General features: G+C 40.6%; 5 protein-coding genes and 1 long non-coding RNA gene across 12 annotated transcripts; all 6 read left to right on the top strand.

Annotated features, from left to right (window-relative positions):
- The first annotated feature begins 3,910 nt into the window (after positions 1-3,910).
- On the top strand, positions 3,911-7,219 carry LOC143457704 (uncharacterized). The gene is made up of 2 exons (XM_076955260.1): positions 3,911-4,448; positions 6,052-7,219. Exons 1-2 carry the CDS (start codon positions 4,055-4,057, stop codon positions 6,648-6,650), a joined length of 993 nt encoding a protein of 330 aa, XP_076811375.1. The 5' UTR covers positions 3,911-4,054; the 3' UTR covers positions 6,651-7,219.
- Positions 7,220-7,380: 161 nt separating this feature from the next.
- LOC143457671 (uncharacterized) lies at positions 7,381-12,861 on the top strand. The gene is made up of 15 exons (XM_076955258.1): positions 7,381-7,713; positions 8,009-8,263; positions 8,370-8,499; positions 9,760-9,892; positions 9,959-10,093; positions 10,153-10,316; positions 10,385-10,514; positions 10,713-10,875; positions 10,946-11,127; positions 11,193-11,379; positions 11,517-11,652; positions 11,733-11,869; positions 12,008-12,173; positions 12,299-12,434; positions 12,523-12,861. Exons 1-15 carry the CDS (start codon positions 7,571-7,573, stop codon positions 12,699-12,701), a joined length of 2,376 nt encoding a protein of 791 aa, XP_076811373.1. The 5' UTR covers positions 7,381-7,570; the 3' UTR covers positions 12,702-12,861.
- Positions 12,862-13,001: 140 nt separating this feature from the next.
- On the top strand, positions 13,002-15,328 carry LOC143457688 (uncharacterized). Its single transcript, XM_076955259.1, has 8 exons — positions 13,002-13,470; positions 13,532-13,710; positions 13,818-14,007; positions 14,099-14,234; positions 14,306-14,442; positions 14,548-14,713; positions 14,807-14,936; positions 14,998-15,328. Exons 1-8 carry the CDS (start codon positions 13,268-13,270, stop codon positions 15,171-15,173), a joined length of 1,317 nt encoding a protein of 438 aa, XP_076811374.1. The 5' UTR covers positions 13,002-13,267; the 3' UTR covers positions 15,174-15,328.
- A 1,185-nt stretch (positions 15,329-16,513) lies between these two features.
- On the top strand, positions 16,514-17,269 carry LOC143465181 (uncharacterized). Its single transcript, XR_013118592.1, has 2 exons — positions 16,514-16,739; positions 16,844-17,269. It is a non-coding gene; the product is annotated as an uncharacterized LOC143465181 (long non-coding RNA).
- LOC143465148 (methyltransferase-like protein 27) lies at positions 16,902-19,538 on the top strand. Of its 7 annotated transcripts, none has more exons than XM_076963358.1 (6): positions 16,902-16,978; positions 17,174-17,269; positions 17,345-17,497; positions 17,716-17,830; positions 18,304-18,424; positions 18,492-19,538. In XM_076963358.1, exons 2-6 carry the CDS (start codon positions 17,200-17,202, stop codon positions 18,720-18,722), a joined length of 690 nt encoding a protein of 229 aa, XP_076819473.1. In that variant the 5' UTR covers positions 16,902-16,978; positions 17,174-17,199; the 3' UTR covers positions 18,723-19,538. The 7 variants fall into 7 exon arrangements, with proteins under 7 accessions (XP_076819473.1, XP_076819461.1, XP_076819439.1 ...); XM_076963346.1 differs by having other exon boundaries at positions 16,950-17,089; XM_076963353.1 differs by lacking the exon at positions 16,902-16,978 and adding an exon at positions 16,998-17,099.
- Positions 19,539-25,788: 6,250 nt separating this feature from the next.
- LOC143457454 (uncharacterized) lies at positions 25,789-26,519 on the top strand. The gene is made up of 2 exons (XM_076955242.1): positions 25,789-26,229; positions 26,352-26,519. Exons 1-2 carry the CDS (start codon positions 25,986-25,988, stop codon positions 26,447-26,449), a joined length of 342 nt encoding a protein of 113 aa, XP_076811357.1. The 5' UTR covers positions 25,789-25,985; the 3' UTR covers positions 26,450-26,519.
- Positions 26,520-27,430: the final 911 nt, after the last annotated feature.

The raw sequence follows: 27,430 nt of genomic DNA on the forward strand, positions 1-27,430 counted from the left end.
AAACAAACTACCACTTTTACTTTGTTTGTTTATTATAAACCGGCGTCAAGATAAAAAATTTGGCGTACACGTTGATGAATCTCGTGCGAGAAGCCGCCACACTTTCCACTACGTGGTATGTGGACAGGTTTTTTGCAGTTCGCAAATACATTCAAAGTTTTGGTACGCTGTGTTTTTGAGCGCAAAATCCGCTGTTTTACAGTAAAATACACATTATGGGGTGATAAGGCCTTTTTACATAGTTAATGGCGAAAAATAAACAATACAATTTGGCTAACGTCACAGTATTGTGCGAGGATAAAAACATGCGATGGTCTTAACTTTTTGTAGCACGCAAGGACACAAACAAGCAGAAATTATCAAGCAGTGCGTTATTAGTTGTGCAGAGAAAAATCCAGTCAGTAAACACAGACTTTCTTACGTTCACTAACATTATTAGAGTTTCCCCAGATCCACCAGTATTGAAGAAAAGCGTAACAAACATGTCCCGTTCACAGCGTAGCTATCTGGTACACACACTGGCGCACAACATAGGTAGGTGTCTGGTGTGCGAAATGGGCCAAAAAAGCTACTTTGTAAGCTAACTAATTCCCAAACAGCGACATTTGGTACACATTCGCAAACACCAGTGAACATTTTTGAATTTGACAACTTTTGGAGGAAATTTGTGATAAATATATCAATTAATGTAATATAAAATTGTGTAAAACATAGAATTCTCGTCTATCGAATCAGCGAAGCATAACACTGCGTGACGTAATCAATTGCTTCTCTGTTACTGTGCGTGAATTACGAGTCATCACTTTTCAGTCGTACGTTCAACGCCGCAACATGTCTTTGTGCTGTTGCTGTAACAATGTTCTATTTTGATTTATTCGTTCAATGAAGCTCCAATATAATCAGATTATACAGTTGTCATTCCTGTGTCATTATTGCTGAAGTCTATCAAAGTTCACTGTTAAGATATACACAAGTAAACAGACTTTGTAAGGAAGTGGGCAAACCTTACAGGTTAAGGTACCATATACCACTTTTCATTACAAATTTTATTATTTGGTTCTATTACGAATAGATTCGAGATTCGCTCGTGTCGGCCTTCATGATATTTGGGTTTGCACGAACCCGAATAATCTTACTCGAGATACATCCCTAATAAAATTATACATTCCACACTGGCATTTGCGGCCCGCCATGTTTTCCTCCAACCCTAATGTGGCCCTCTGCTAACTGAGCGTTTTGTTGGGGTTGTGAACTGTTGTTCATTATTGCTTGATCGATCCAGAACCGATTTGTTAATTTCTTGAATAATTATTTATTATTGGTTCTCAACGAAACGGTTTCTGTTTCCAGAGCAGAGAATGAAGCTGCGTTGGGTAGACTGTTAATTACAGACTGTCCTTCCGAGACTGACAATAAGAGAACTAACACATTGAGTGCTGTAGTACGAATGGCGTAAATCGGAAGTAATCAAAACTGTATATATAGTATAAAGAAAATATAGTAGCCTACAGCGTTTGTTGATAAACACACGAAATAGTACACAAATAACATTATAATATCATCAGATCTGCACGAGAATTCCGTAGGAATAAGAGTTAATTATGACGATTAGCTCTTTATGCTCACAGTCTTGGACGACCCTGTTACAGACTATAGCTATGGTCGTTCTAATTCTGTTGTTCCAAAGTTATTTCTAACTTTCCAGACAAGCAAGGATTAATATGCAAAAGTAACCTTACCTATTTGGTATGTTTTTATGGTTACGAGATCAGAAGAAATTTTATAAGTGTTTGAAAATTGTCAGAAATCACCGATTAAATTCTAAAGTTGAATAGCAGCAAAATTTTATCGAAGGTCATAATTACACCCCCTTCCCTACCAAAGGAAATAAGTCAATTCATCTGTAGCGGCCACTCCGCATTTTTTGTATAATCGCGGTATTTCAACCGCTGCATGCGCATTTGCCGTTCATCTACTTATACTACAATTATACTCGTTCTACATTAATTTTTCTACTCTTCTGCTGTTAAAATATGAGTCTTAAGGTTGTGACGATTACGTCACGAGTCACGAGTTGTTTTCGAGATGTTTGGAATTTAATTTGGGATCTTGTAATTCAGTTGTTTTCCAGACTTGAGTTTTCCTTAATGACGTCAGATAAATTACCTCGCTTGAACTGGTGTGCCATATATATATCGATGCAATGTTTACAATCTTCCTTTTTTTACATGATCGATTTCACTGGTTACTACCGCGCTATGTAACATTCAGTAAGCTTTGCCCGAAGGCAAAAGCCTTTGTGTTATAATAAATAAAATGGGAATTTTATAATTTAGTAATTTGTATAGACAGAATCAAGCAACTAACAGCATAGTCACGCAAATTTGAGAAATGAGAACTCATCCATCGAAGCAGAAATAAAACAAGTTATCAACCATCTATCGTCCTCGCTCATATTCAAACAATTACCGCCTGCATACGCGGTCTTTATGACAGATGAGTTTCTTGTAATCTTGTGTAATACCTCACACAAGTAGTGCACAAGCGAACTAAAATTCGTCTTAAGGTCATGAACTCTGGAGGATATTATTTATTTAATATATGAGCGAGGATACTAGCAGCAGCTTTTGAAATCAGGAGTCAGCTCTACGTCTACCTTTCGGACAAACTCAGCAACATAGCATCGCCATTTAGTACATCTTCACATTTTCCATATACGTTTATTTATTTACGGAAGGTTTAAAACTTGTACGTTTTTATCTATGATTTATTATTATCTTTAAACATCTGGAATATCGTGGCCTGGTGCCACATAACTGTTGACACCCTGTTGTTGACAACAAAAAAGAAATAACAATTTTAACTACGCACGTGCTAAAATTTTTTCGTGGCGTCAGAAATTGCAAGCTGTTGTTTCTGAGTACTACCCTGCTATTTGGGACGTTATGTAATGCTGATTAGTAATTTTCTGGGGCAAGGTCGTATAGTATTATTTTGTTTATTTGTTGTCGTTTTTTGTGGGGGAACGAAAAGTAAAATGCTAACCATCATAGCGTAATAAAATAATAATTCCACCGGCAAACACAATGCGGGAAAATGAAGCAACGCCAAAAAAGCTTAAAACGTGCTAATCTAACCAAATGATAAAAACGAATAGTGGTAAACACGGCTACTAAACCCAACATACAATAAATAACCCACAAAAATTACTACAGAAAAATTACGCTCACAAACATAAGTAATAAATTATCTTAAATTTGCATAATGATGCAGTGCGGTAACTAGGCTATAAATAAGCTGATAAAACAGACTTGTAAAGATACACTTAATAATATGGCAATCAATCGATCAATCAATCAATCAATCATTTTATTTTTCGTCAAAAGCGAGTTGAGAAGAACGGCTGTTGTTGTTGCACAGCAGCCTGCTGTGATCATGTAGCGCCCTCTTATTGTTTACTGAGCACTCAGCCATTGACAGGCTGCTGTTAGTAGTGTGTAACGCAAGGCTGCTGCTCAAGACGTAATAAGCCGGAGACCGTGGTTTCTCGAGTAGCACCCTGCTGTTGTATGTTGCTGAAAACTGGACAACTTACAGTTTGTTTACATCAAGGGTGTTCAAGACGTGAATATAACTCGCGCTATTCTCACCCACACAACCAATGGTTAAGTATCTCTTTTTTAAAAACCAACGCATACTTTTCTTGAAAAAAAAATCCACATCAGCTGCTCACTTTGTTGAAAAACTAAACTGCAGTTCATTACGTCACGATTAGCAGCCTGTAAATCACTGAGCAGCAAGCAATAGCAGGGTGCTATTAGAAAACAGCACGCTGCAGCAATTACTCCTTTGGTTACGACCCCGCTTCCTAAAATGATCTACAAATGTTGCACGCGTGAACGTGATTCAAATTATTAGTCTAATCTAAGCATCAAGCTTGGATTGATTTCTGTACATTGTCGGTGACTGAGTGGCCCCAATTCATGTACCAATAGGTAGTAGACTGATGTTAATGTTCTCCGTTTACTTTTTAGAACCGGAACCAAAGTAATGAATGTTAATCTCCATGTCGGCGAAGAAAAAGACAGTTCAGTTTCACCGAACCAAGACCGGTTTTGAAGAGTTCGACCCAGAAAATTGGTGCGACCTTACGTTAGCTGAAGGGTATGACAAGTCAGTGCAGCCTTATAACGAGGACGTTGACATGATCGAACCCGATGGATTAGTTCTTGGGGCCGACTGCTGCGTGGAAAGCTCCTTTGATACGACAGGCGATGCCGGCGAAGTAGTGTGGAGTAGGTCTTCTGGAGTTACGATAGTCAAGGATGGCAACCAGCAGTCTCGTCAACACACAGAGCAACCAGCTGGGGGGGCTGATCCAACAACTACAAATTTGAAACGAAAAAAGAAAAAGAACAAAGGACGGAGGAAAAAGAAACAATTTAGAGGTAGGTCAGACTACAGAGTATAGGAATAGGCTATGGACATTTTCAGCAAAACCATTTGTGCGACATTCAACCAAAATTGATAAATGACCTCCAGAAAAAAGAGAAAGGAATGAAAACTGACCAGACTTTCAGAGCCACCTGAAGAAATTACAAGGAAATTGACTTGATTCAATCTGTTTATGACCTAAAAATTGAGGAGAAAAGGAAAGTTCCCTGCGATCTTTTTCGCCTAAACAAGATCAAAATAGAGGAGTAAAGCGAATTTGCAGTTGCCACTGTTTCACCAAAATATGAATTTCCTCTGAGCCACGGCCAGGTCAAACCGAGTTTAAGCCGCTTGCCTGTGACTTATATCTTATATCACCACTGTTTAGTGTGCTCATGCCAAACCAAAGTGGAAAACGTGGCAGCTGCTATAGCATACTTCCCTATATATGTTTCGGCATTTTTTACAACTTATTTTTTTTTCAGAAATATAAGTTTTTTTTTAAATCATGTTTAAGTTTTTGCCCTTTTAGTAACTTTATTTTCTCCTTAACATTTTTTTAAGAAAACAGTTTTTTGAGCATATCAGGCGGCGGTTCTTTTTACTAATATCAAGCTAGTGTAGAAATTTGAGGTTTTACAAACTGTGATGAGACCAAAAGTAGCAAACATTGTTACGTCATCGTGTCATTCAAATGACTCAGTTGTGATGTCATAATGCCCAATTAAAATTAATAACTACGAATCAGTATCAAACAAATAATGTCAAATGAGCTCGGCTGATCGCAGTTTATAAACCTGTGCTAATTGCTCTGTCATTCTCCATACAGTAAGGTAGAGAAAATGCCACCAACACATATCCGGCTACAACATAGTTTGGGACTGTGCGTGAGGTAATGTTTGAAATTATTAAATAGTTTTTAATATTTCATTTGAAATAACTAGGCCAAGCTCATCTTAGGTTTCCAGGCACAGCTCGCCACTTTGCTAGATCTTTCCGATGTGGCCCTAGCTGCGATTCAAGTCGTCGCTTTTGATGTGAAAATAAAAAAGGAGAAATGTTTCAAGCATGAGACAGAACAACCCGTCTCTTTCCATTTTTCTGCAAATATTCCTTCATCATTCAGAAATTACTTTTGCTTAAAAAATCCTAGTTGTGAAAATACATGATAAACTCTGCCAGGTGTGCTGCATGTTAAGCTCATACCATGGGCATGACCTGGTGCTTCTAGGGTTTGTTTTGCTCATGTTAACCTGCTAATTTTTCCAGGCAGAGCAAGGTTGCAGCTTAGCGTGCTTTTTACCGCATTGATTTTTTTGGTTTATTCCTGAAATATAAACAAAAACACATTTAAATCAACATCTGCTGACATATCTAACTTACTTGCGGGGGCATTCCCACATTTTTGCGCAATCCCAGACCTTTCTCTTGTGTAGGTTGGTATTTCTATGGTTGCCAATTATGATAGAAATATCGTCAGTATCAATCATTTTGCTGGTTTTATAATTTTGTGTTTTTTGTCCAGTTCTATTTTTTTCTTAACATCTTACTGGAGCAATATCTAAGCAGTTGGTAATTTGCTTTCATTACATCATAATCATGCGACATTGTTGTCAGGTCAGGTTCAAGGTAGGAACTCGACACAGTGGAAGGCAGGAGATGACTGCATGGCGCTCTACGAGGACGATGGACTTTATTATCGAGCAACAATCACCGAAGTCCACGAAAATGAAGGTCTCGTGCTCGTCAATTACAACGACTACAACGAGGACGACGCAATCGCAATTAAAGATATTTATCCAGCGAGTCTTTGGGAGAATGCCGGGATCAATGTGACTCAGCCGACATCTTCCGCACGAAGCACAACCGACAACAATTTCCTCAAACCAACGACAAAAGCGAAGAAAACTTTCAAAGTAGTTGACAACTCCGACCAGAGATCTTCGTCAAATTTTCACTCGTTCCAGAATAACTTGCCTGGGGCTGATTTTATGGCGACCCCTGGTGGTGAGTTTACCCCTCCTGCTTTTCCTTTCGCCCCTCCTACCATGCAAAATGGGTTTATCCAATCAAACCTGTTTGAAAATGTTGCGCAATCAAAAGAAGCTCTCTCGAAGATGCTGACCAGTTGGTACATGGCGGGTTACCACACGGGTTATTACAGGGGATTCACCGCAAGCCCCACAGCATCGAACTTGAAAAACAAACCACCGTGAAAAGTTTCATGAAATTTGAGACTTTCTTGTCAAATTATCCTAAATTTGAAATTTTCCTGTTAAATTATTTCCTGAATTAACAGGCTATTTTGTGGGTGCCTCAGTTAACAGGTGACCTTATTGACTTGATTTCTATTTGATTATCTTCACGTCACGTGGTCGCAAGTACCTAATTTTTGCAGTGCTATAAAATTTTGTTGTGCGAATAAGTTGTGTGTGCAGGTTTGTTTGTTTTTTTGTTGTTGACGATTCTTAACCAAAGATAAATTGCAGTTGTCCCGAGTAAGTTTAGCTGATAACAGTTCGGTAAAAATGACCTTGGCGTTGTGTGTTGTTCGAGATGTTTTGTCGTAAATCCTTGGCCAGCTTCTTGTTGACCTTTGACCTTTCTGTGGACAATCCGTTGTTGGATCTCACACACAACAGATCACGTGCTTTCAGCGAACTACTCGTGTTAATATTTAACCGTAGTATATTTGCTTTATGTCGTCATAATACAGCCATGGCGTTGAAAATATCAATTTCAGTTCCGTAAATGAAATCAAAAATTAAACAAGTTGTTTCCCAGCCGCGTTGGTCTTGATCAGCAAATACTTAGTCAGATAAAATTGCTGGAAAGTTATTTACGACTCATCACAACATGGCAGTGCAAAGTCTGGGCTGGAGATGACGAAAGCAGTCAGTGATAAGCTCGTCTTGGTTGTTAATCATTGGCTAAATGTTTAACTGGTTCTTTTTTGCCAGGCACAAAGATGTTCTGATTGGAACAGGCGCAACGAAAATATCTGACTCGTGAAAACACTTTTTCAGAATTTGAAGAATTACTAAGAACGACTGCAGAGTGACCAGGTTTTAAATCGCAACATAAGATTAAGGCAGATTATCTGAAAGCGACCGCTAGCTGCACCGAACGAAGTGTAATGAAGTTTCGAAGGAGATTACTGGTTGTGTTTATGTTGTCGTTGATTGGTCGAGCCAAAAGCGATTCTGAAACTGAAGTTGATGATTTGGACAATGGTTGCACCGTCACAAGACTGAAACCAAATGCTGAAGACACCAAAACGTAAGATAATTTCTATCCACGCCTGCTACCATAGTCGAGGACTCAATTCAATTTGTAAGAAATTACGCAAGTGCCACGGCTACGGTCAGGGCCGACGATTTTTTCTTCTGTTCAAACAAATTAAAATTCAAAGTTTTTTGTCCACGAACGCGCCGGGACCAAAAGAAAGCAAAGTTGTGTGGATTCTAAATGTTTCTTGTTGACTTGATTAGGACTCTGGCTGCTACGGTTGAAGCTTTGTTGTAAATTCAGCCGTTTAAAGAATAAAGTAAAAAACGTTCATTTATCCACATAGAAATTGGTGGAAGATGCCACTGCCACATCTCAACTGTTCTAACTTAAACGCCACAAGATTTGATCCAACCGGTGTGCTGGGTGACGTCAAGAGCATCTCGCTCTCCTACAACAAGTTGATAGAATTCCACATCAGCGACCTCGAGATCTTCACCAACCTCACCAAGCTGGAGGTGAGGGCCAACCAGCTGCAGCGCATTGTTGCTTCTCCCCAAGACAACTTCACGATCGCCTCTGTGACGTCAGTGCATTTCACGTAAGTCGATATTTTAACCGGCCGTGTTGCTGTAAATATACTGTGTACGACAAAAGAAAGCAAGTTGAAGGAATTGTGGCTTCATAAATCATCTGTTTGTTGGCAGACATAATAAACTTGAAGCAATTCCAACGAAGGCGCTGAAGAGTTTTCCAAACTTGGAAGCGTTGACGATATACAGCAACAATATTCACACCGTTACGGACGATGACTTCAAGTTCAACTCCAAGCTCAAGGTAATGCGCTAGAGATGAATTATTATTTTCCTTATCTTGCTTTGTTTGTGCCAAAAAATGCGAAATTTGTGAAAGGAAACCGAATTTGTTCAACTATCAACGAATGACGCAGCAGTCAGTAACTTGTGACGTACATACCACCTCTTGTATGTTCTTTCTTCTGCATTTTAAGATTTCTATGTGCAATAATAAATGGTCATTAATTGTGTGGTCGCCCTGCAAGTGGTCATATGTGTCTTGAGCAGTGCCGTTATGTCTGTTTTATGAACATACTAGGTCTGATTCCTTGTGGAATTCTGAGCATAACAACCGGCTCATTATTATTCACGAGCACAATTAAACATCCATATTTATGCAAATACACATGTCATGTCCGACATTCATTTTCAAATCTTTTTCCGAAGTGATTTTGATATTGTGGCATTACGTTGTATATTAACTTATAAACATTCTTATTTTCTTTATGCTTTGATATTAATTTTAGCACGTTAGTTTAACCCTATTTTAACTACGCTTGGTCTCTCCCGCACACAGTCACAGCAAAACGTGGCGTACAGTTGCATTGTTTGCTGTAGAAACTTGAAATCTGGTGACTTTTCCTAAAAAAATGTTCAGCTATCTGTCCATGTTTGTTTGATAAAGTTGGATTTTGTAATTTTTGAGATATTGTGATATTTTCATAATTTTGCTCTCTCTCCGCATTGAAGCGTATTACTCATTTACGCACCAATAACTCGACTAACTATTCTCTTGCGTTTTCTTCTCGCGGTCAGTTGGTCTTCCGCACAGCGGGGGCGCGGCGTAGCAAGAAAAATTTCTAGAAATGTGTCACTTTTAGAAATACTTAATTTACACTACCTTCACTTTCTTTAGTTTTACAATTATGATGTATACAGAAAGCCAGATGTTTTTGCTACAAACCTGTAAAAATCCGATCAGTTTACGACGTATAGTTTTCTAGTAATTAACGATTGAAAATGTGTGTGCGGGGTCGGCCACACCTAGTTAAAATGGTAAAGTCGCGAGCCTGGTTAGGATAGGGTTAACTTATTAAGCCTAACTTGAGCTTTAAAATTGCAAACTGCATGGCCAGCACCTTCAAATTTCCTGTGCTGAGAAAACTCACCGCATTCGTGTAGGAAGCACACGACTGTTAGCCCAAGTCTTTTCCCTCTTAAGCTGCCTGTGAGCTTCGTCTTGTTCTCTTACACTTGATCACATTAACTCATAATTGTGACCAAACAAATCGTGTTTCCGCAGTACTTGTACCTTGGCCCCAACCCCATTACGTCATTCAGTGGTGGCTGGCTGAGGAAGATGACTCAGTTGACTGGACTTAGTCTGCGAGGATCCAACCTCGAGAAGGTTCCCCTCCCCATCTCCAACATGAGCTGTGAGGTTTGCCGCTCTTGCCTGCTCCTAACGGTAGTTTTGTAAATTTCTCCGCTTTCTCTCAAAGCGCTTATTTACCTCGACCTGTCTGGGAACCACATTGACAAGATCGACGCCGGCGCTTTTAAAAACTGCAGCAAACTTAAATGGATTGAGCTATCTGGCAATAACATGACCGCACTTGACCGGGATGCTTTTCGAGGTAGAGTCTGCTTGCATTGTTCCGTCATAATAAGACAATTGACCACTTTTACTATTTAGGAGTTCACCAGTTGAAGGCGATGGACTTCTCGGATAATTTGCTTGAGACGCTTCCTGAAAACTTGTTCTCTGACCTCAACAAAGAATCTTTGAACATAGATCTCTACGAAAATCCCCTAAACTGCAACTGCAGCTTGAGTTGGTTCAAGACATGGACCAATGAGGTAATAACAAGATTATGTTACGTCACACAGAGAAAGACAGGCTAAGACTTATATTTTCGAAATTTCAGTTGGAAGACTTGGACATTTCGAACGAGATTCGTTATAAATGCGAACAACCCGCCCGAAACCACAACAAAAAGTCTCACCAAGTCAGTCTAGACGACTTCACTTGTGAAAGTGATGACGTCATTTGGACAGGTCAGTTGCGTAATGTTGCAAATAATTCCGCCGAAACTTCTTTTCATATCATGGCCTGCATTCAATTTCAGTTTAGCTTAATCAAGAGTAGGCTATGTAGGCCTACTCATCCAACAGAAACCTTCATATACAGTCTCTTATGAAAATATCACTGTTATGTCATAATGACTTACTCTGACCGTTTTTCGGGGCGTTTAGATTGTCAGGGACGACCCAAGACAACCACGACTCTGCCGCCTTCAACCACAACGACCACCTCCACCGCCCCAAGACCGTGCCCAGACTCGTGTGTCTGCTTTGATGGTTCAGGCAAGATTCACTTAAGCTCGTCTGGTGCGTCCTACGTCGAACCAGCACCGCTGTGAGAAGCAGTTCGTTGTTTCCCGCTCTGCTTAGATCCCGCTTTTTATTTTTGTATTTTCTTTTCAAAGCCCTCATTGGCTGGCTCACATTTTCCCGCGCATTCATTGCGTCAAAGCCGGACTGAAGGCAATCCCCGTTGACAAAATCCCAACCGATGTGAAAATGATATCGTTATCCGGCAACAAAATAACAACCTTGGACTTTAGCGATCTGAGCAAGTTTCCAAAACTTTCGGTTCTTGACCTGAAAAGTGAGTGAGTGAGAAATTCTTCGTGTTTTTGTAATATTTTGGGTCATTTTTAAAAATTTTTGAAGAAAATGAAATCGCGAAAATCAAAGCGACCAAGAAGCAGCTCCCTCAAGTGACCAGTTTAAATCTCCGCTTCAATAATCTCAGTAGCATCACCAAGGATCACTTTAGGTGCTTCCCCAACCTTAAAACTGTGGCCTTATACCACAACAAGCTTACCCTGATTCCTGAAGACCTTTTCGCTTTTAACAGGTTTATGGATAATTTTTCTTTTATCTACTTAAGAAAACAACAACGCTTTCGCAGTTGTAGAGCGTTGTATTGTGTGTGTGTGTGTGTGGCCTCATCATCATCTTAATCCTTATCCTGGTGTTTTTGTCTTGTTCAAGGAAACTAACTAGCCTTTATTTGGGTCCGAATCCTGTGAAAAAATTTAAAGAAGATTTCGTGAAAAATTTGAACCTAAGAAGTCTCTCGCTGCGTAATATGTCTCTGACCGCAGTTCCCGCGTCAATCGGACAACTGGTGAGTTAACGTCACACAGAATCGCTTCTCCGCACGCGATGTGAGGTTATTTAAGTTCATGTGATTTCACCATCACCCAGGTTAATCTCTCTTACGTCGATTTGAGCGACAACCTCATCACCGAAGTGAAGAACTCGACGTTTTCAAAATGCACCAAGCTCTTCCGGCTGAGCCTGGAAAACAACAAGATCTCAAACATAGAAGCGAACGCTTTCAAGTAAGACGACTCTTTCCCGAGCTCTGATTAAACTCGGTGTTGTTGCCTGCTCATGGTTGTTGCTCTAGATTCTAGAGTCTAGAACACCTTAAGTTTCTTGAATCGATAAACCGACGCTTCTTTTTGTGCACCATCTAGCGGCGCCACATCGCTGAGTAGCTTGCTTCTCTCCGAGAACCAGATAAAGAGTTTGCCGTCTTCCGTCTTCACCAACATCAGCCAGGAAGAGCTTGAGGTTGAATTGTGGGAGAATCCCTTCGTCTGCGATTGCAAATTGAAGCCTTTCAAGAAGTGGGTCGACCAGGTGACGTAGGCAAAGACCGCTTTTTACCGGTTCCCACCGGTTGGCAGTGGCTCAGTGCGGCCGCAAAGCAGTTTACAAATTTGAATTCAACTTTACTTGTAATTCTTTTGAACTTGCCCGTTCAGATGGAAGCGATTGATCCAACCATCGACATCCGCTTCCAGTGCAACCAACCTTTGACGCTTCACGACCAATATTCCGATCAACTCTCATCTGATGACTTCACATGCGATGACGACGGGAGTCCATTCGTTCCAACAAGTAAGTGGCACTAATTCATGTTTAAATATGAACCATTATGAATGAACTGTATTTGAGTGTGACGCAAGAATTCTCTTTGTTGCGTCAGGTCAATGCAAGGTACCTAACACCGCTGGACAAGTGGCGCTCGCAGTGGTTATAACTTTCTTATGCACTTTGTTATGTGGGATTGTGGCGTGGCGTTGCACTTTTAAACGCAAGTACGGCCACTTGCTGAGATACGCCAGTCAGAGAGACGACTACGGTGACATGGAGGAGCTCCAGTGAAGAACTTCCGTGAAATCTCTTGATATGAACATCTCTGTGGTCTCCTTCTATCTCTGTCGTAGATTGCTGTAAAAAAATTTTAATCAAATTTCCCAAACTCTCGCGGCGAGTGTTGACGTCAGTGTTTGTGTAAATTACGTCAATAAAAGTTTGTAAAATATTGTGTGTGGCACAGTCGGTGTACATAGCCATCATATCTGTCACTTGAGTTTTGGCGCTTATAATCAAATCAATGCAAACCATCCATCACCGTGAAACTGCTGTTGGTGTGACTTGCATTACTCGGTTAATGATTAACATTTCTATGTGTAGGCACTGGTTCTATCGTTTTGTTAATCAGAACAACACTGACAGATTAAAGCTCGGCTGTAACAGCGATGAAGGGAGTAAACGCAACAAATCAGGGAAACTTCTCAAAGTAGATCAAGACTTTTAAATCAACTGAAGCGACTTGATGCGTTTTATGAGGTTAGAAAAAAGCAGGCAAATGAGAAACAAAGATCTCTGTCTTGTATTTCAGTGAAAAAAGTCACTAAGGTTGTGGGTTAGACATAAATATAAGTAAAATGGAATCAACTTCAAGTCATGTACGAGTCATCGTTGGAGTCATGCTTTGTTCCGTTCTTGCTCCTCTCCAGGACGTAACTGGACAGTTGTTCAGGCCCCCGAAGTTTTGGAGTTGCCCCCAGAACTGCTCGTGCTTCGACGAGAGCGGAATACAGCACTGGCCTCTACCTGGATCGACACCGGCTCGTAAAGATCCAACCCGGTAAGTTCCATCGGAGATTGATCGAATCCTTTGATGTGGAGCCCCCTTCTTCACCATCCAGGTCGCTCTGGATGGAGAAGAATCCCCGAGTGGAATGCATCGGATCCGGACTCACCCGGATTCCGGTGGAGGAGATTATGGATGACGTCGAAATGCTTTTTATGTCTTCGAACAACATTCCGAAAATCTCATTGGCTGATTTAAAGAAGTTCAAGAATTTGAAGGTTTTGAATCTAAAGCGTGAGTAGTTACGTGTCAACAAACTTCATCGCCCACTATTGGCGTTGATGACGTCAAACCTCATTCACACATGTTGCCAGGAAGTTAAACTTGGTTGGAACTTGCAGGAAATAAGATCCGCTCCATAATAGCGGACGCGGACACGACTCTGACAAATGTAACCACTCTCACTCTTCGCTTCAACGAGATCGCTTTTCTCTCCAAAGAGCATTTTCAGAGTTTTCCGAACCTGAAGTATCTATCCATCTACCACAACCACATCACCACCTTACCGGGCGATATGTTCAGATTCAATCCGTCAGTTGCCGACTTTATTAAGCAGATTATCTTTCACTGAAGCTTTGTTGTGCACCTAATCCTTGTTCTATCTACGTTGTTCTTGTTGCAGATATCTTAATAGACTTTATCTGGGGCCGAACCCGATCAAATCTTTCTGCGATGATTTCCTGAAGGAATTGAACCTAAAGCGGCTCACGTTGAGGAACATGTCGTTGACCGCCGTCCCCCCCAGCATCAGCAGGATGGTAATATCCGCCATGTCATGGTCGCGTTCCAGACTTCCAGCGATATCGTCATTCGAGAATTTCTTTCGCAGAGCAACCTCGTGTTTGTTGACTTAAGCGACAACCAGATAAGTGAAGTGAGAAACAACTCCTTCTCTCCTTGCAAGAGTTTAATTCGGGTTATTCTGGAGAATAATTTTATCACATCAATCGAAGAAAACGCTTTCAAGTAAATTCAACCCACAGATAGTTTTTTGCGAAGTAAAGTGAGCCCATAATGCTGTTTGTGATGCATCTGCAAGGCGTCTTATTACCATATTTGGTGTGTTTATAGCGGAGCAACTTCTCTGAGAACAATCCAGTTATCGGAAAACAGACTGACGTCACTTCCTGGTGGCATACTTTCTAATGTGAGCGTTGAAAGGCTGGACGTGGAATTATGGGAGAACGAGTTTTTCTGCGACTGCAGCTTGAAAGATTTTAAAATCTGGGTGGATCAGGTACCGCACGTGGGCGCTTGAGCGCTAAAAAGTTTTCAAGAATTTCAAGAATTTTTCAAGAATTAAAATTTTTTTCTTTCCAACGGTTCGTAGAGGAACGCGATAGACCCAACCACTGACGTTCGATTTCGTTGCAGCCAGCCAATGAGGATGCGCAATAAATATTCCGATGACGTCACATCCGATGACTTCACTTGCCAGAGGAAGAACGTCATATACAAAGGTATTGACGTAGCTTCAATTTTTTTATTCACTTGAAATAAAACTTCATTGTTTTCTCACAGAGAGAAAGACGATTTACACCGGGGAGGAGATGGCTATAGCGGTCATGCTCACTTTTCTGTGCACTTTGTTATGTGGGATTGTGGCGTGGCGTTGTACTTTTAAACGCAAGTACGGCCACTTGCTGAGATACGCCAGTCAGAGGGACGACTACGGTGACATGGAGGAGCTCCAGTGAAGAACTTCCGTGAAATCTCTTCATATGAACATCTCTGTGGTTTCCTTCTATCTCTGTCGTAGATTGCTGTAAAAAATTTTAATCAAATTTCCGAAACTCTCGCGGCGATTGTTGACGTCATATAAAATAAAAGTAGATTTGTTTGGTCATAATCTTCAAAAGCATGTTGATAAGTTATAACGTCAGAACATGATGGGTCTGGTATTACAGGTTTTGCATTAGGGGAATTACTTTCAGCAGAAAATTTTTACGGTGTTCCGTTAACATTTGAAGACATGGCGCATGTGTAACGAACCAAACGTGTTTAATGGGTAAGTTTAAGAAAGATAAGGGACGTTAAAGATGAAAATGAAGGTAAGTTTGCAAAATCAACTCGCCTTCAAAGTTATCAGTCAAACGAAGCCTACACATGACATTTCCTCAAAATGCATTTCATCTGTATCTTATATTCATGATTTTACTCATGACGTATAAGACTGACTGCAGGCAGGAGCAGGCAGCGATGGGTAGAGCCATAACTTGTAGTAACTGTTCACTATTTTCGATGCCGTCTTCAAGGAAACACCCGAAATGAAAACGGAAATATCGAATTGGCCGGATAGTGCAGGCTCTTTAGCAAGAACTCGAGAACGTAGAGACCAGTGAATTATCGCCGAGATGGGTCGTGCTTCGGTTCCTTCAGCCCAAAAGCCACAATATTTCAACACCACAAGCTTTGGTTTTGTTAAAGTTTTGTAAAAAATGTGGTTTCTTTGATCGTCAGCAAATTTTGCCACCTTTGTTAACCTGTGCAAGTCTATTGGCCTATAAAGTAGATAACATAACATATATACAACAAAGTAGATAAGTCAGCTGAAGGTCAGCTGTATGTGGAATGACAACAAATTCAACTCATTCATGGATGGTCCAAATTTTGCCACGCGTCGGGTGTTGAACTGCATCTCCATAAACCCCGCTATAATCCGCAGCAGATGATGCGGGACACATTATTGCGGCCTAATTCAAGCCATGTAGGCGATGGGTTATGGGTGGTCCAATCAACGATATAAAGAGCATGACAGGAAACTGCTAGGGGAAGTACCGTTTTTATTTCGCCCTCGTCACGCTTCAGTGCTGGCACTTCCGAGTTTGACTTCGGTTGAGCGTTTGGACTTGTGTAGCATAACATAACTATGATTAGGGGAAGGTGACCTTTGGAAGCGTATATATCAGTATAGCCTATAGGCCTAGCTGAATTTGGTTAACTTTGAAGTTTAAAATGGTGAGAAATTTTTAAAACTCGGTGAAACTAGGCCTAAATATCTACAGGTATGCTTGCAGATTGAGACTGCAATATAAAAATGCCACGTATATGTTGCATGCCTGAATGCAACTACTGTCCTCCTCAGCACAATTTGTTTATTGCACCAAACAAAAAAATTTGTATCAAAAAAAAAGAAGCATGGGCAGAAGTATTAGAAAGAAAAATTTTGTCGTACCGAGAGGACAAGTTTATACAAGAGTTGTACAGCAAAGATCAAGTGAAAATCTGTGAGGAGCATTTTGTTGAAGAAGATGTTAGCACGAGTAAGCAGTTTTTTTGAAATTACTTTTGAGTGTGTGACCCATGCTTCTAAAAATGAAATTTGTAGGTTACCATACCGTTAGTACAGCATGTGCTTACGTTTTAGAGGGAAGTGGAGGAGAATTGTGAGCGAGTAAATGTACGCAACCATGCAAAAACTTTCAACAGAAACAAAACCTTCTCTTCTCATAAAAATGAAACAAACGAGGAGGAGGTAGTTTCCCGCGATGTTCTTTATAAGGTTGGTTCAATCCAGGGCACAGAAACGTCATACCTTCTCAGCTCGATTCTTATTGGATCGCCCAGAGCAGAGTCGTGCGCGAAACTTAGTGACGCAATTTCCTTGGACGGGGTGATGTAAAGTATAAGATAGATACTGAAATAGCAGTCAAGCGAGTCAAGCAATTACGACGACGCATATTCTTTGCTTTGTTAGACTTTAAACGGCGCAAGAACAGTCAGATGGCAGACCCCGATGTTGACGTGGCGCTTCAACGAATCGAAAAAGACTATCCGTGTAGTGACGTCAAAGGTACTTTTGTGACTTATTTCCGTAATTATCTGCTTAACCACGTGATCGGCGACGAACTTGACATTGTTGAAACAGAAATGACAATCTACTACGATCAATGCGCCCAGACTTACGAACTAGACGTCGCCAACTTGAATTACGCAACACCGAGGGCGATCGCGGAAGCAGCGAGTAATCTCGCCCTCGACGATCAAAAGAGGACTTGGAACATTCTCGACCTTGCGTCAGGTGAACGGAAACACGTCATAAACTACTCGAACTTAACAAACTATCAACACCGCGATTTATTTTGCATCAAATCCGCAGAAATGCAGCATGTCAGTGGCTATATTTTGAAATTGATCAGTTTGCGCAGGTTGTTTACCTCGGTTTTCCACAAATTAAGTCTTCGCCTCATATTCGCCAATGCTTGTCACGTCACAATGCTCACGTATGATAATTAATAGGAACAGGTCTCGTCGGTGAAGCGTTACGCAAGAGTGGTTTCAGCGGGGAACTTACTGCGTTGGATTGCTCCAAAAATATGCTGCAGGCGGCCATGAATAAACCTGGTTTGAACAAGTGAGTGCGACTTTGTTAAATAGGCGTATTGTTCGGTTGTCAACTGTCGTTAATTATTGCTTGATCGATTGTTCGTTAACCTGACTCCACAGATAACGCGTTTATTAACCCCTGATAGCCAGTTAAGCATCATAGTATCAGGACCAAACTGTCAATGTCTTGAATAATTGTTTATTATTGGTTCTCAACGAAACGATTGCTGTTTTCAGAGCAGAGAATGAAGCTGCGTTCGGTAGACTGTAAATTACCAACTGTAAATATCAGACTAACTCATTGAATTCCGTAGTACGAATGACGTAATTCGGAAGTAATCAAAACCGGGTCGTGCATGCTAAACACGACCAAAATATAGTACAGCGCTTGTTGTTAAAGACACGAAATAGAACACACGCGCGCGCACACACAATAAGGTGACAGGCCAATCTAGATTCAGTTGCCATGCATCGACAACAATTATCTTGATCGTATTACAGCGCTGGAATTCTTCACACTCTCACGGTGGATTCCCCTGTTCCACTACCAGATTCCACTTTCGATTTAATTGCTTGTGGAGGGGGCTTCGGCAAGGACGCAATTACAGCCAAATGCTTTCAAGTATTTAAGGCTTTTTGTGATGTAATTTGCTTTGGGAATACGCCTCAACAGAGATTTAATCCTGCAGGAAGTCATCCGGTTGCTCAAAGTTGGCGGATTTTTCATTAAATCTTCAAGAATTTCCGATCAATTGAAGGAATTTCATAAAGAGTTCGAAGAAGAATTGAGGCATCTTGAAACAAGCCAGCGAGTAAAAGTTGTTGCTTCTGATATGTACAGTCAGTATCACTGGAACACCAGTGTTGAAGGGAACACCGGCATCGTGCCTGGAAAACTTGACGTTTATCAAAAGCTTTGACATTTATTTCGCCATTAACTGTGTCGAGCGAAAAATACGATGCCAATTGTTACAGCACAATAACAACTTGGCTATTACGAACCACTAACAAACGAAAGAAATGTTGCAAAAGTCTGAAAGCAACACGTATTGTAAAGAATGCTTTTACCTCTAAACCACTTCACCTCTCTAATTCCTGTTCTTTGGTAATGAGTCATTCACACGAGTACAATAATATGCTCCTTAGCAGAGGTGGGCAGTCGGTACTTTGAAAGTATCACCGGTACCGGTACTTGGCAAAAAATGTATCGAAGGTTCCGGTATTCGGTACTATTTTTAAAAAAGTGGTTCGATGCTTTGCCGGTACTCGGTACCAGTACTTTTTGTGTAAAAGATGCTGCTGCAAATGCAATGTTTGTCGCTATTATGCCCCCGGTAAAGTTTACTCCAGGTCAAAACATATGTTATTTTAATTGTTTGCAATTTTACTTGAGCTTTGTCGATTAAAAGAGATCAACAGTTGCTAAATTTAGTATTAAGGATTAATAAACATGTATTTTTGAAAACATATTTGTTAAAATTTCGAAATTATCACGTGAAAAGCATCGAGTACCGGGACCAACTGAAATCTCTTGAAAAAAGTAATTCGGTACAGAGATTCTGTATTTTTTTCAAAAATATCGACGGTATCGGTATTGGTGCAGGAAAATACGTACCACGACATAGCAATTTGATACTATCCACCTATGCTCCTTAGCTATGGGTTCAGTTTTTAAAATCTTAAATTTACTGTTCAAACAATCGTTTGTTATTAATTGTCAATATAGTTTGTATTTTTTGACGCCTTGTTTTGTTGCCTCACCGAAGTTGGACGCAAGTTATTAAGCAATTGATTAAAGTGACTTGGGTAAACAAGGTGGTGGAACCGCGTTAACCCAGCATTGTATATAATGTAGTAAAATGTGGAAGTGGTGGAACCCGCATCATGGCAATGAGTTGCAGGATAAATATAACGACTGAGAAGAATGGATTCTGCGACAGTGCAAGGAGTAACGTTTTTCTTCAACCGCCCGAGTGTCTCGAGTGAGATTTAGCGCTGATTTCCCTACTAGCAGTCGTGAGCCAGATTTCCATTCTTGCAATCGACTGTAGATTATCCTCCTCCCGTTGGGATTAAAGTTTCGTTACCGCCATTTTGGTCAGATGCACCGCGCGTGTGGTTTCAATCAGCAGCTGGAGTCTTTAGGCAGAACGGAATAAATTCTGAGTATAAAAAATATTATCTTGTGCGCTAAATTTAAGACATTTAATTCGTGTCGAACATATTATTTATCATAAACCACAAGATAAGCAATATAGGCCTACCGCCTTAAATAAAGCGTTATTAAAGGAATTCGAACTTGATGAATCTCAAAGGTTAAATCAGTTACTGTTTAATGTCCAATTGGGTGACCTATGACCTGCCGAACTTTTATTTCAAATGAAAAAGTTAGTTGGAACCTTTTATGATGAAAATCCAGTTGTTAAATCCTGGTTGAAGAAGTTGTTTCTTGACAAATTGCCATTACTTTGTCGTCAAATTCTTGCTCTTTAGAAGCTGATTGAGGCATCCTTGCTTGTCGTGCAGACAAAATTATGTCGCAATCTGATAAAACTCAATCAACACAAGTAAGTATCCAAAATGTCATTTCAAATCTTTCTTCCGTAAACGCTTTCCTCACCAAACGTGTGAAAGAAACCGAACTCGCGAGGCTGCGAATGCAACGTTACGTTACCAATAATAGGCGAGATGTGACAAATCAACGCTCGTTCACCTGCAGCAACTGGTCGAGTCGACCAGCCCGACGTGACCGCTCCTACAGCAATCAATTTCGGCCGACTTTTCTCCTAACAGCCGAGGTGCTGAATATTCAGGCAGAGCTTTCAACAACGAACGACCACGCTTCAGTCGGCTCAAAGAGCTAGGCGAAATTTTAATACGCCTAACCGCAAATCAAATGCTCCCAATTTATGCTTTTATCATAGCAGATATGGCCGAGATAATTTAAGATGTCAATCACCTTGTGGTTGGAGGCGCAATTCATTGACAAAAAACGCCTAAGGCCATCAAAAGTTATCGGCGGCGTAAAATCACCTTCTTTGATGTACATATATGATGATAAAACCAAGCTTGATTATATGATTGATACTAGATCGCCTAAATCAGTTATTTTTGCAAAGCATTGCTCCGATTTTACAACAGGAAGTTATTACAATTTTCAAGCAATAAATGGCTTTACTATTAAAGTTGTTGGAAAGAGATGCTTAACTATTTCTTTAGGTTTAGAGGATGATTTCACTTGGGAAGTTTTGGTAGTCGAAAACATTACGTTCAATATAATTGGCTGTGATTTCTTGGCGTCTTAACGTTTTCTTGAAAACTTAGGCTTTAGGCGTTTGACGAAAACCTCAGGCACAGCCCACTGCGCACCAGACAGTTCTTCTTCACGTAATTTGCCTTTTTCTGCAGATGCTGAACAAGACCAATTAAGCAACGAGTTTGACTTTTCCCCAGAAATATTCCAAAGTATCCAACGCGCAATACCAGGTGTCACCCATCATATAGTCACAGACCCGAATGCTCCGTAAAGCAGGAAATGTTTCGTTTCTCGCCTGAAAAGAAACTATTATTCATGAAGAATTAGGCCGAATCTTGGTGTAATTATTTCTAGCTCTAGCCCATACCGTTCTAATATTGTGTTGGTTCAGAAATCAACCCCAGGGGGTACCAGGTTTTCTATCGACCATCGTTGTTTGAATACGATGACGTCACCAGATACTTAGCCTACTCTGTTCCATTTTTGTCTGATTTTGTTAACCACATGGCTGGGAATTGCGTTTGTTCCCGCCTTGATTTGAAAAATGCTTATTGGCTAATTAAAGTAGCTCCAGAAGATATCCCCAAAACTGCTTTTAGTTTTAAGGGAGCTACTTATTGCTTCCAACGAATGCCATTTGGACTTGGAAATTCTATGGCCACTTTCCAACGAGCAATAGACCACGTGTTACAAGGTTCATCTAACTGTTTTGTATGTTGTCACGACATCATCATCTTTTTCAGTTCTACCGAAGATCACAAAACCAACCGCACAGCTGTTTTTTACAGGCTTTTGTAGTTCAACCTTATAGTGAAAAATTGTGCGTTGGGTGCTAATACTTCAACGTTCCTTTGTCACACACTTTCCAAACATGGAGTTCAACCTCTGAAGTCAAAGGTCAAGGCTATTGTTGATTTCCCCGTCCAAGTAATATGCGTGACCTTCGCAGGTTCTTGGGAATGATTAATTTTTATCGCAAGTTTGTTCCCAAATGCTCAACTCTTCTAGCACCACTCAACAAGCTGATCAAACCCAGTCAAAGAGGAAAGAATCCCATCAATTGGACAACAAAAGCCGATGAAGCCTTCGACAAAGTTAAGAACGTGCTTGCAAATACGGTGACCTTAGATTTTCTTGTCAGGAATGCGACAACACGCCTACGCACTGACGCCTCACTTTATGCAGCAGGCGGTTTACTGACACGGAACGTTGGCGACACCGAGCGACCACTTGAATTTTTCTTTACGAATTTTAACCAGTGCCAATCGAAGAACAGCACTATTGAGAGGGAAGCTTTGTCGCTTTCAATGGCTGTACGTCATTTCCGCTACTATTTAGAAGGAAAAGACTTTGTTCTTTTAACTGACCACAAGACCTTAGTGGACATGGCCAAACGTGACTTGTCCTCAGTATCCCAAAGTTTATATAGATACTTATCATTTGTTTTAGAATTCACGTCGGACTTTCAATACATAGATGGAGATCAGAACCTAACTGCAAATCTCTTATCGCGTTCGCCCGTGACTGATCCAGCTGAAGATGCCTCTCCTCTTATTTTAGACGAGAAACAGGAAAACCAAATTGAAGAACACTATCCAATTGTTGCTGGGAATGCCAAAGATTCTCCAACACTTGATTTTAAGCGAACGGCGGCTGAACAATTTACAGACCCCACACTACAAGATTTGATTGCAGGCGATACGTCATTACAACTTCGCCAAATACCAATGACTAATCAGACTTATCTATTATTAATATTTATATTATTTCAATCGTATGTGACGTCAGCCAAGGTCAACTAAGGCCTCTTCTGCCACAGTCATTTCGTCGACAGGTATTCGATAAAATACACGGACTTTCTCATGGTGGTATAAAAGCAACGCAAAAATTAATTTCAAAACGATACGTGTGGCCTCAACTTCTTCTCGATTGTAGAGATTGGGTTCGAAGATGCATAGCTTGTCAACAATCCAAAATACATAGACATGCTATAACCCTTTTGCAGAAATTCAAGAAACCGGATGGAAGATTTTCTCATATTCAAGTCGACATCCTTAGCCCTCTAGTGCCCAGTTGTGGTTGCTCGTATGTGCTAATGATCACCGATAGGTGATGACCGGGTTCATTGTTGCAGCTCCGTTCAGAGAAATCACTGCTAAAGAGGTTGCCAATGCCTTCATCTTACAATGGGTCTCATGTTTTGGTGTTCCTATGAAAATGACAACTGACTGCGGTTTCCAATTTACTTCTTTGCTTTTTCATGATCTGGCAGCTTCCATGGGAACTCAGCCGATTCATACAACAGCCCACCGTCCTATTAGTGACGGCGCCATCGAGCGGAGAATACAAACGTTGAAGAGAGCCCTTAGAGCCCAAATACAAAATGCTGACTGGATAAGCAACCTTGGCTGGGTTGTACTCAGCTTACACGCAACGATGAAAGCTGATATACAAACTTCCCCTGCCCAATTAACTTTTGGAACCACTATTCGTCTCCCAGGAGAATTTTTTGAACCACCTGACGAGGATCATCTTTCCCTTTCTAGGTATGTCACTACGCTCAGCAAAGATGGAAAAGATGACAAAACGTAAATACGTTCCACCACGTGACCCCTGCCCCATTAAAACGTATGTTCACAGGGATTTTCGCACTTGTCCTTATGATTTTGTACGTCATGCACATAGGAAGCCCCTTTCACGTTTATATGATGGCCCATTCCTTGTCTTAGATCGAACAGAAAAATATTTCCCTCTGATAATTAAGAACAAACCGAACAATGTTTTCTTGGATCGTCTAAAGCAAGCTACTTACCAGGCCTAGATTTCGACGATGATATCAACAAGAGGAACAGATGCTCCCTCACTGGCCACAACTTACACCCAAACATTCCATTTCAGCTCACTGACTCAGTCAACGCCTCAGAGTCAGACACAGAAGAGGACATTCCCATTAGTGATATTCCTGAAGACATTGACGAGCTACCGGCAGATGCCTACACTACTAGACGATCACGTGAGAGGTAAAATGAGCAGCCAAAACGGATCGATGTCCTCTTATAGAGTCACTCAAGGTTCATGCGTTTCGGGCACAAATGCCTAGATATGGGACTATATAGGTAGCCAAATAAATTGCCAATATGAACGCATAGGGCACGACAACGAGACGCTTTTAATGCATTTCAATAAGAACAATGAACTTTTCCGTCTTGAAATTAAGTCACTAGGTGTATCTATCCTCTAGAGTCTAGAGGATGCCATGGCCTCTACCGGTAAAGACATGTCTCCACGGCACAGCAACATGCACACCTGGCGGCCTTATACTTGTCCCTTTCAGTTGCAATCGCATCAACACGTTGCAAGTCGCTCGGGATTCTTTAAAAACTGCGTTTCTTTTACACAGTTTTTCTATATACGCTGCAGAAGCTTATTTGTTGAATGAAGCAACAGATTTCACTAAAGAACCAATTCATCACCTGACGAGTGATATCCATTACGTAGAATACGAAATCAAATCATCTCTGGCTGATATTGTTTACGTCATAGGCCATTTGTTCCCTCATGAGGACCTCAGCTATCTGCTTGGACGACCAGCAGATGCAATAACCTCAGGTGACCTTATGGTGGAATTAGCAACCACTCCAGTTAATGCCAATGTTCTACACGATCTACGATACAAGGGAACCTATTCTGTTTGACCCCTCGTAGCCTTTAGCATCAACTACACTTCGTATATCGGACAAGTTTGAATATGTACACAAAAGTATGCGTTTGGTCGAAAATTACATCCCTGAAAAATAGTTACTTTTGTTGTTGGTGGAAATGTCCATCACGTGTGTCACCGTTACACCCTGACCAGACGTCACAATGACCCTCACTCCATTGCTCCGTCTTTGGTGAATGTAGAAGCTCCAATGCCCCCCCTTGAATTCTCTTCCTCATCAACTTGTTTCCTGGCAACATTGATGGACATGATGATCTCAGTGGAATCCTGGAAGCAGTCCGTCAACCTCGCCTCATACGGGATAAGCTTTACACTTTTCTTGGCGGCACACCCCAAGCCAATACCCAAGCCGATTTATCCTATATTCAGAATACTGTCTCTACTACCTTTAAAAAAAACATTTCTACAGATGATCTCTAATATTACCTCCCCAGTCATCAGTGGTATTTTATCGATCTTATGTATTTTATCACTTGCTTGGACCATTAGGCTATTTGGCTATTCTGATTTTTCAAAATTCTTATCCTTTTTTTGGTGAAATTGACAAGTACTCAGATCTGTCGCCTTAACCCAGTGTTTCTCAAACTTTTTGCGATCGCGTACCACTCATTCGTTTTTTTTGCTACACTGCGTACCACCTGGCTCCTGAATGACTTATTTTACTCAAATGTACCGGTATTTATTAGTTATTACCGTTATTACTATACCATAACACCAATGAATAGCAAGAAAACACAATTTAATTTGATAGATGCAACTGTTTCTTCTGCACAAGCTTGTCTATCCGGGGCAACACATTATTCACAGCACATCGAAAATCATGTTCAGCGGTACGCGGTACCACTTAAAAAGCTCTCGCGTACCGCTAGTGGTACGCGTACCACAGTTTGAGAACCACTGCCTTAAACGAACTCCCCAACTTAATTCTGATCTTATTGCTGGAGCAAACCCTCTAGTTCAGGAGAATGCTGATAATTAAAATCATCGTACTGAACACACCCAAACTTGCCCCACAATATGATGTGATGCACATACTTATGTTTATGCTTGTATATTTGTACGGTATCTGCTTATGTTACTCCACTACTACATATCCCGCCATGCATTATTACTTTGACCTTGTTCTACTTATTTATTACACCTGCAACTATCTGCTTGTGTTTGTGATAATCGATGTACTTTTGAGTTTCAGACGTTGTATCTTAAATGGTCGCCTATATCGTGGAGGAACTCCGGTTCCAGATCGACGCTTCTTCTTTTGTGTCATTCATCGTTTGCTTTCAACCATTGAGCCAGTCGCCTGCGTCCATGCAGCCTCCCCCTGCAAAACCTTCCTACGTCACGTTCCGGTCTAGGTTGGAGGGTCATGTGACAACCGAACCATACCCACGTAACTCTATGCTACGTCATAAGCCTACGTTTGGAAAAACATCTACGTCAGAATTCCGAGGTTAAAATTAGCAAAAGATGGTGAAATTTTTGGAAGTCAACAACTGAATAAACCGAAGAAAGATTTATGCTTTACAAAAACGTTACGTAACCAAATAAATAAGCGATGCATTCCATTTTTAGAAAGGAGAGAGGAGAAGAAAAAGAGGAACACGAGAAGTCACTTAAACGAGCAGAGGGACGATTTATGCCAAGAAAAGGAATCGACTGTCTTAGGGTAGTTTGCAACATTAAATTAATGCAGTAGTACCGAGAGCTTTTAAGACAATCCAGTGTACTTTGACTTGTCAACGAGCGACTGACGTTGTAAATAAAGGTGGTGCTCAGTTACTACTGTGGTGTTTGTTTCTTTCAGGCGATCGCATCAATAAGTAAGCCTACGCTAAATTGCATTTTCATATTGGTATGAACCGAGTAATCAAATTCCTCGGTAGAAGAGAGAGAGACTTATCAGCCAAACTCAAGACAACCAACTAACGTGACGAGTTGGGGATACTGTTTTGTCGTAATAACTTATAGTTACGTCACATTTACGTCAAAAATACGACTCAACAATATAAAACGTCATAACATAAGCCAAGAGAATGCAAACACGTAAGCAGCAAACAATAGAACATGTTGTGTTTTTAATCAGAGAAACTTTTCGGCGCAATAATTTTGCGACCAGTCCGAGAAGTAATGACGGTGGCAGAAAAAGTAGCTTTTTAAACCACCAAAAATATAAAGATTAATTATTTCTTTTAGTGGTTGTGGCTGCAAAATTTATGATTTTATACTTTGATTTTTTATCAACAGTTGCAATGTAATTTGGTTGCAGCATTAAATTGGGCGATTTCCACGAAAATTATGAAAATATCGCAATATCTCAAAAATTACAAAATCCAACTTTATCAAACAAACATGGACAGATAGCTGAACATTTTTTAGGAAAAGTCACCAAATTTCAAGTTTCTACAGCAAACAATGCAACTGTACGCCACGTTTTGCTATGACTGTGTGCGGGAGAAGCCAAGCCTAGTTAGAATAGGGTTAAATTGGGCGATTTCCACCTTTCATTCTTAGTTAGCTCGCCCATCCGTTTCAATCGCAAAAATACCGGTGTTATCCACAAACATGGCTACTTCCAAACCTTTTAAACATTTTGCGAAATCATTGATATAAATTGGAAAGAGTAACCGTTCATATCGGTAAGATTACTCCTC

Source organism: Clavelina lepadiformis, chromosome 1 (assembly GCF_947623445.1).
Source record: "Clavelina lepadiformis chromosome 1, kaClaLepa1.1, whole genome shotgun sequence".
NCBI lineage: Eukaryota > Metazoa > Chordata > Ascidiacea > Aplousobranchia > Clavelinidae > Clavelina > Clavelina lepadiformis.

Bases quoted from the DNA above. Each gene is read 5' to 3' on its own strand.
- LOC143457704 (XM_076955260.1), top strand. From the start codon at position 4,055: ATGTTAATCTCCATGTCGGCGAAGAAAAAGACAGTTCAGTTTCACCGA. The intron at 4,449-6,051 runs GTAGGTCAGACT...CATTGTTGTCAG, and splicing joins GAAAAAGAAACAATTTAGAG to GTCAGGTTCAAGGTAGGAAC.
- LOC143457671 (XM_076955258.1), top strand. From the start codon at position 7,571: ATGAAGTTTCGAAGGAGATTACTGGTTGTGTTTATGTTGTCGTTGATT. The intron at 9,893-9,958 runs GTGAGGTTTGCC...TTTCTCTCAAAG, and splicing joins CCCCATCTCCAACATGAGCT to CGCTTATTTACCTCGACCTG. The intron at 12,174-12,298 runs GTGACGTAGGCA...TTGCCCGTTCAG, and splicing joins TCAAGAAGTGGGTCGACCAG to ATGGAAGCGATTGATCCAAC.
- LOC143457688 (XM_076955259.1), top strand. From the start codon at position 13,268: ATGGAATCAACTTCAAGTCATGTACGAGTCATCGTTGGAGTCATGCTT. The intron at 13,471-13,531 runs GTAAGTTCCATC...TTCACCATCCAG, and splicing joins GCTCGTAAAGATCCAACCCG to GTCGCTCTGGATGGAGAAGA. The intron at 14,937-14,997 runs GTATTGACGTAG...GTTTTCTCACAG, and splicing joins GAAGAACGTCATATACAAAG to AGAGAAAGACGATTTACACC.
- LOC143465148 (XM_076963324.1), top strand. From the start codon at position 17,200: ATGGCAGACCCCGATGTTGACGTGGCGCTTCAACGAATCGAAAAAGAC. The intron at 17,498-17,715 runs GTGAACGGAAAC...GATAATTAATAG, and splicing joins CATTCTCGACCTTGCGTCAG to GAACAGGTCTCGTCGGTGAA. The intron at 18,425-18,491 runs GTATTTAAGGCT...TTAATCCTGCAG, and splicing joins TTACAGCCAAATGCTTTCAA to GAAGTCATCCGGTTGCTCAA.
- LOC143457454 (XM_076955242.1), top strand. From the start codon at position 25,986: ATGGTCGCCTATATCGTGGAGGAACTCCGGTTCCAGATCGACGCTTCT. The intron at 26,230-26,351 runs GTTAAAATTAGC...TTCCATTTTTAG, and splicing joins ATCTACGTCAGAATTCCGAG to AAAGGAGAGAGGAGAAGAAA.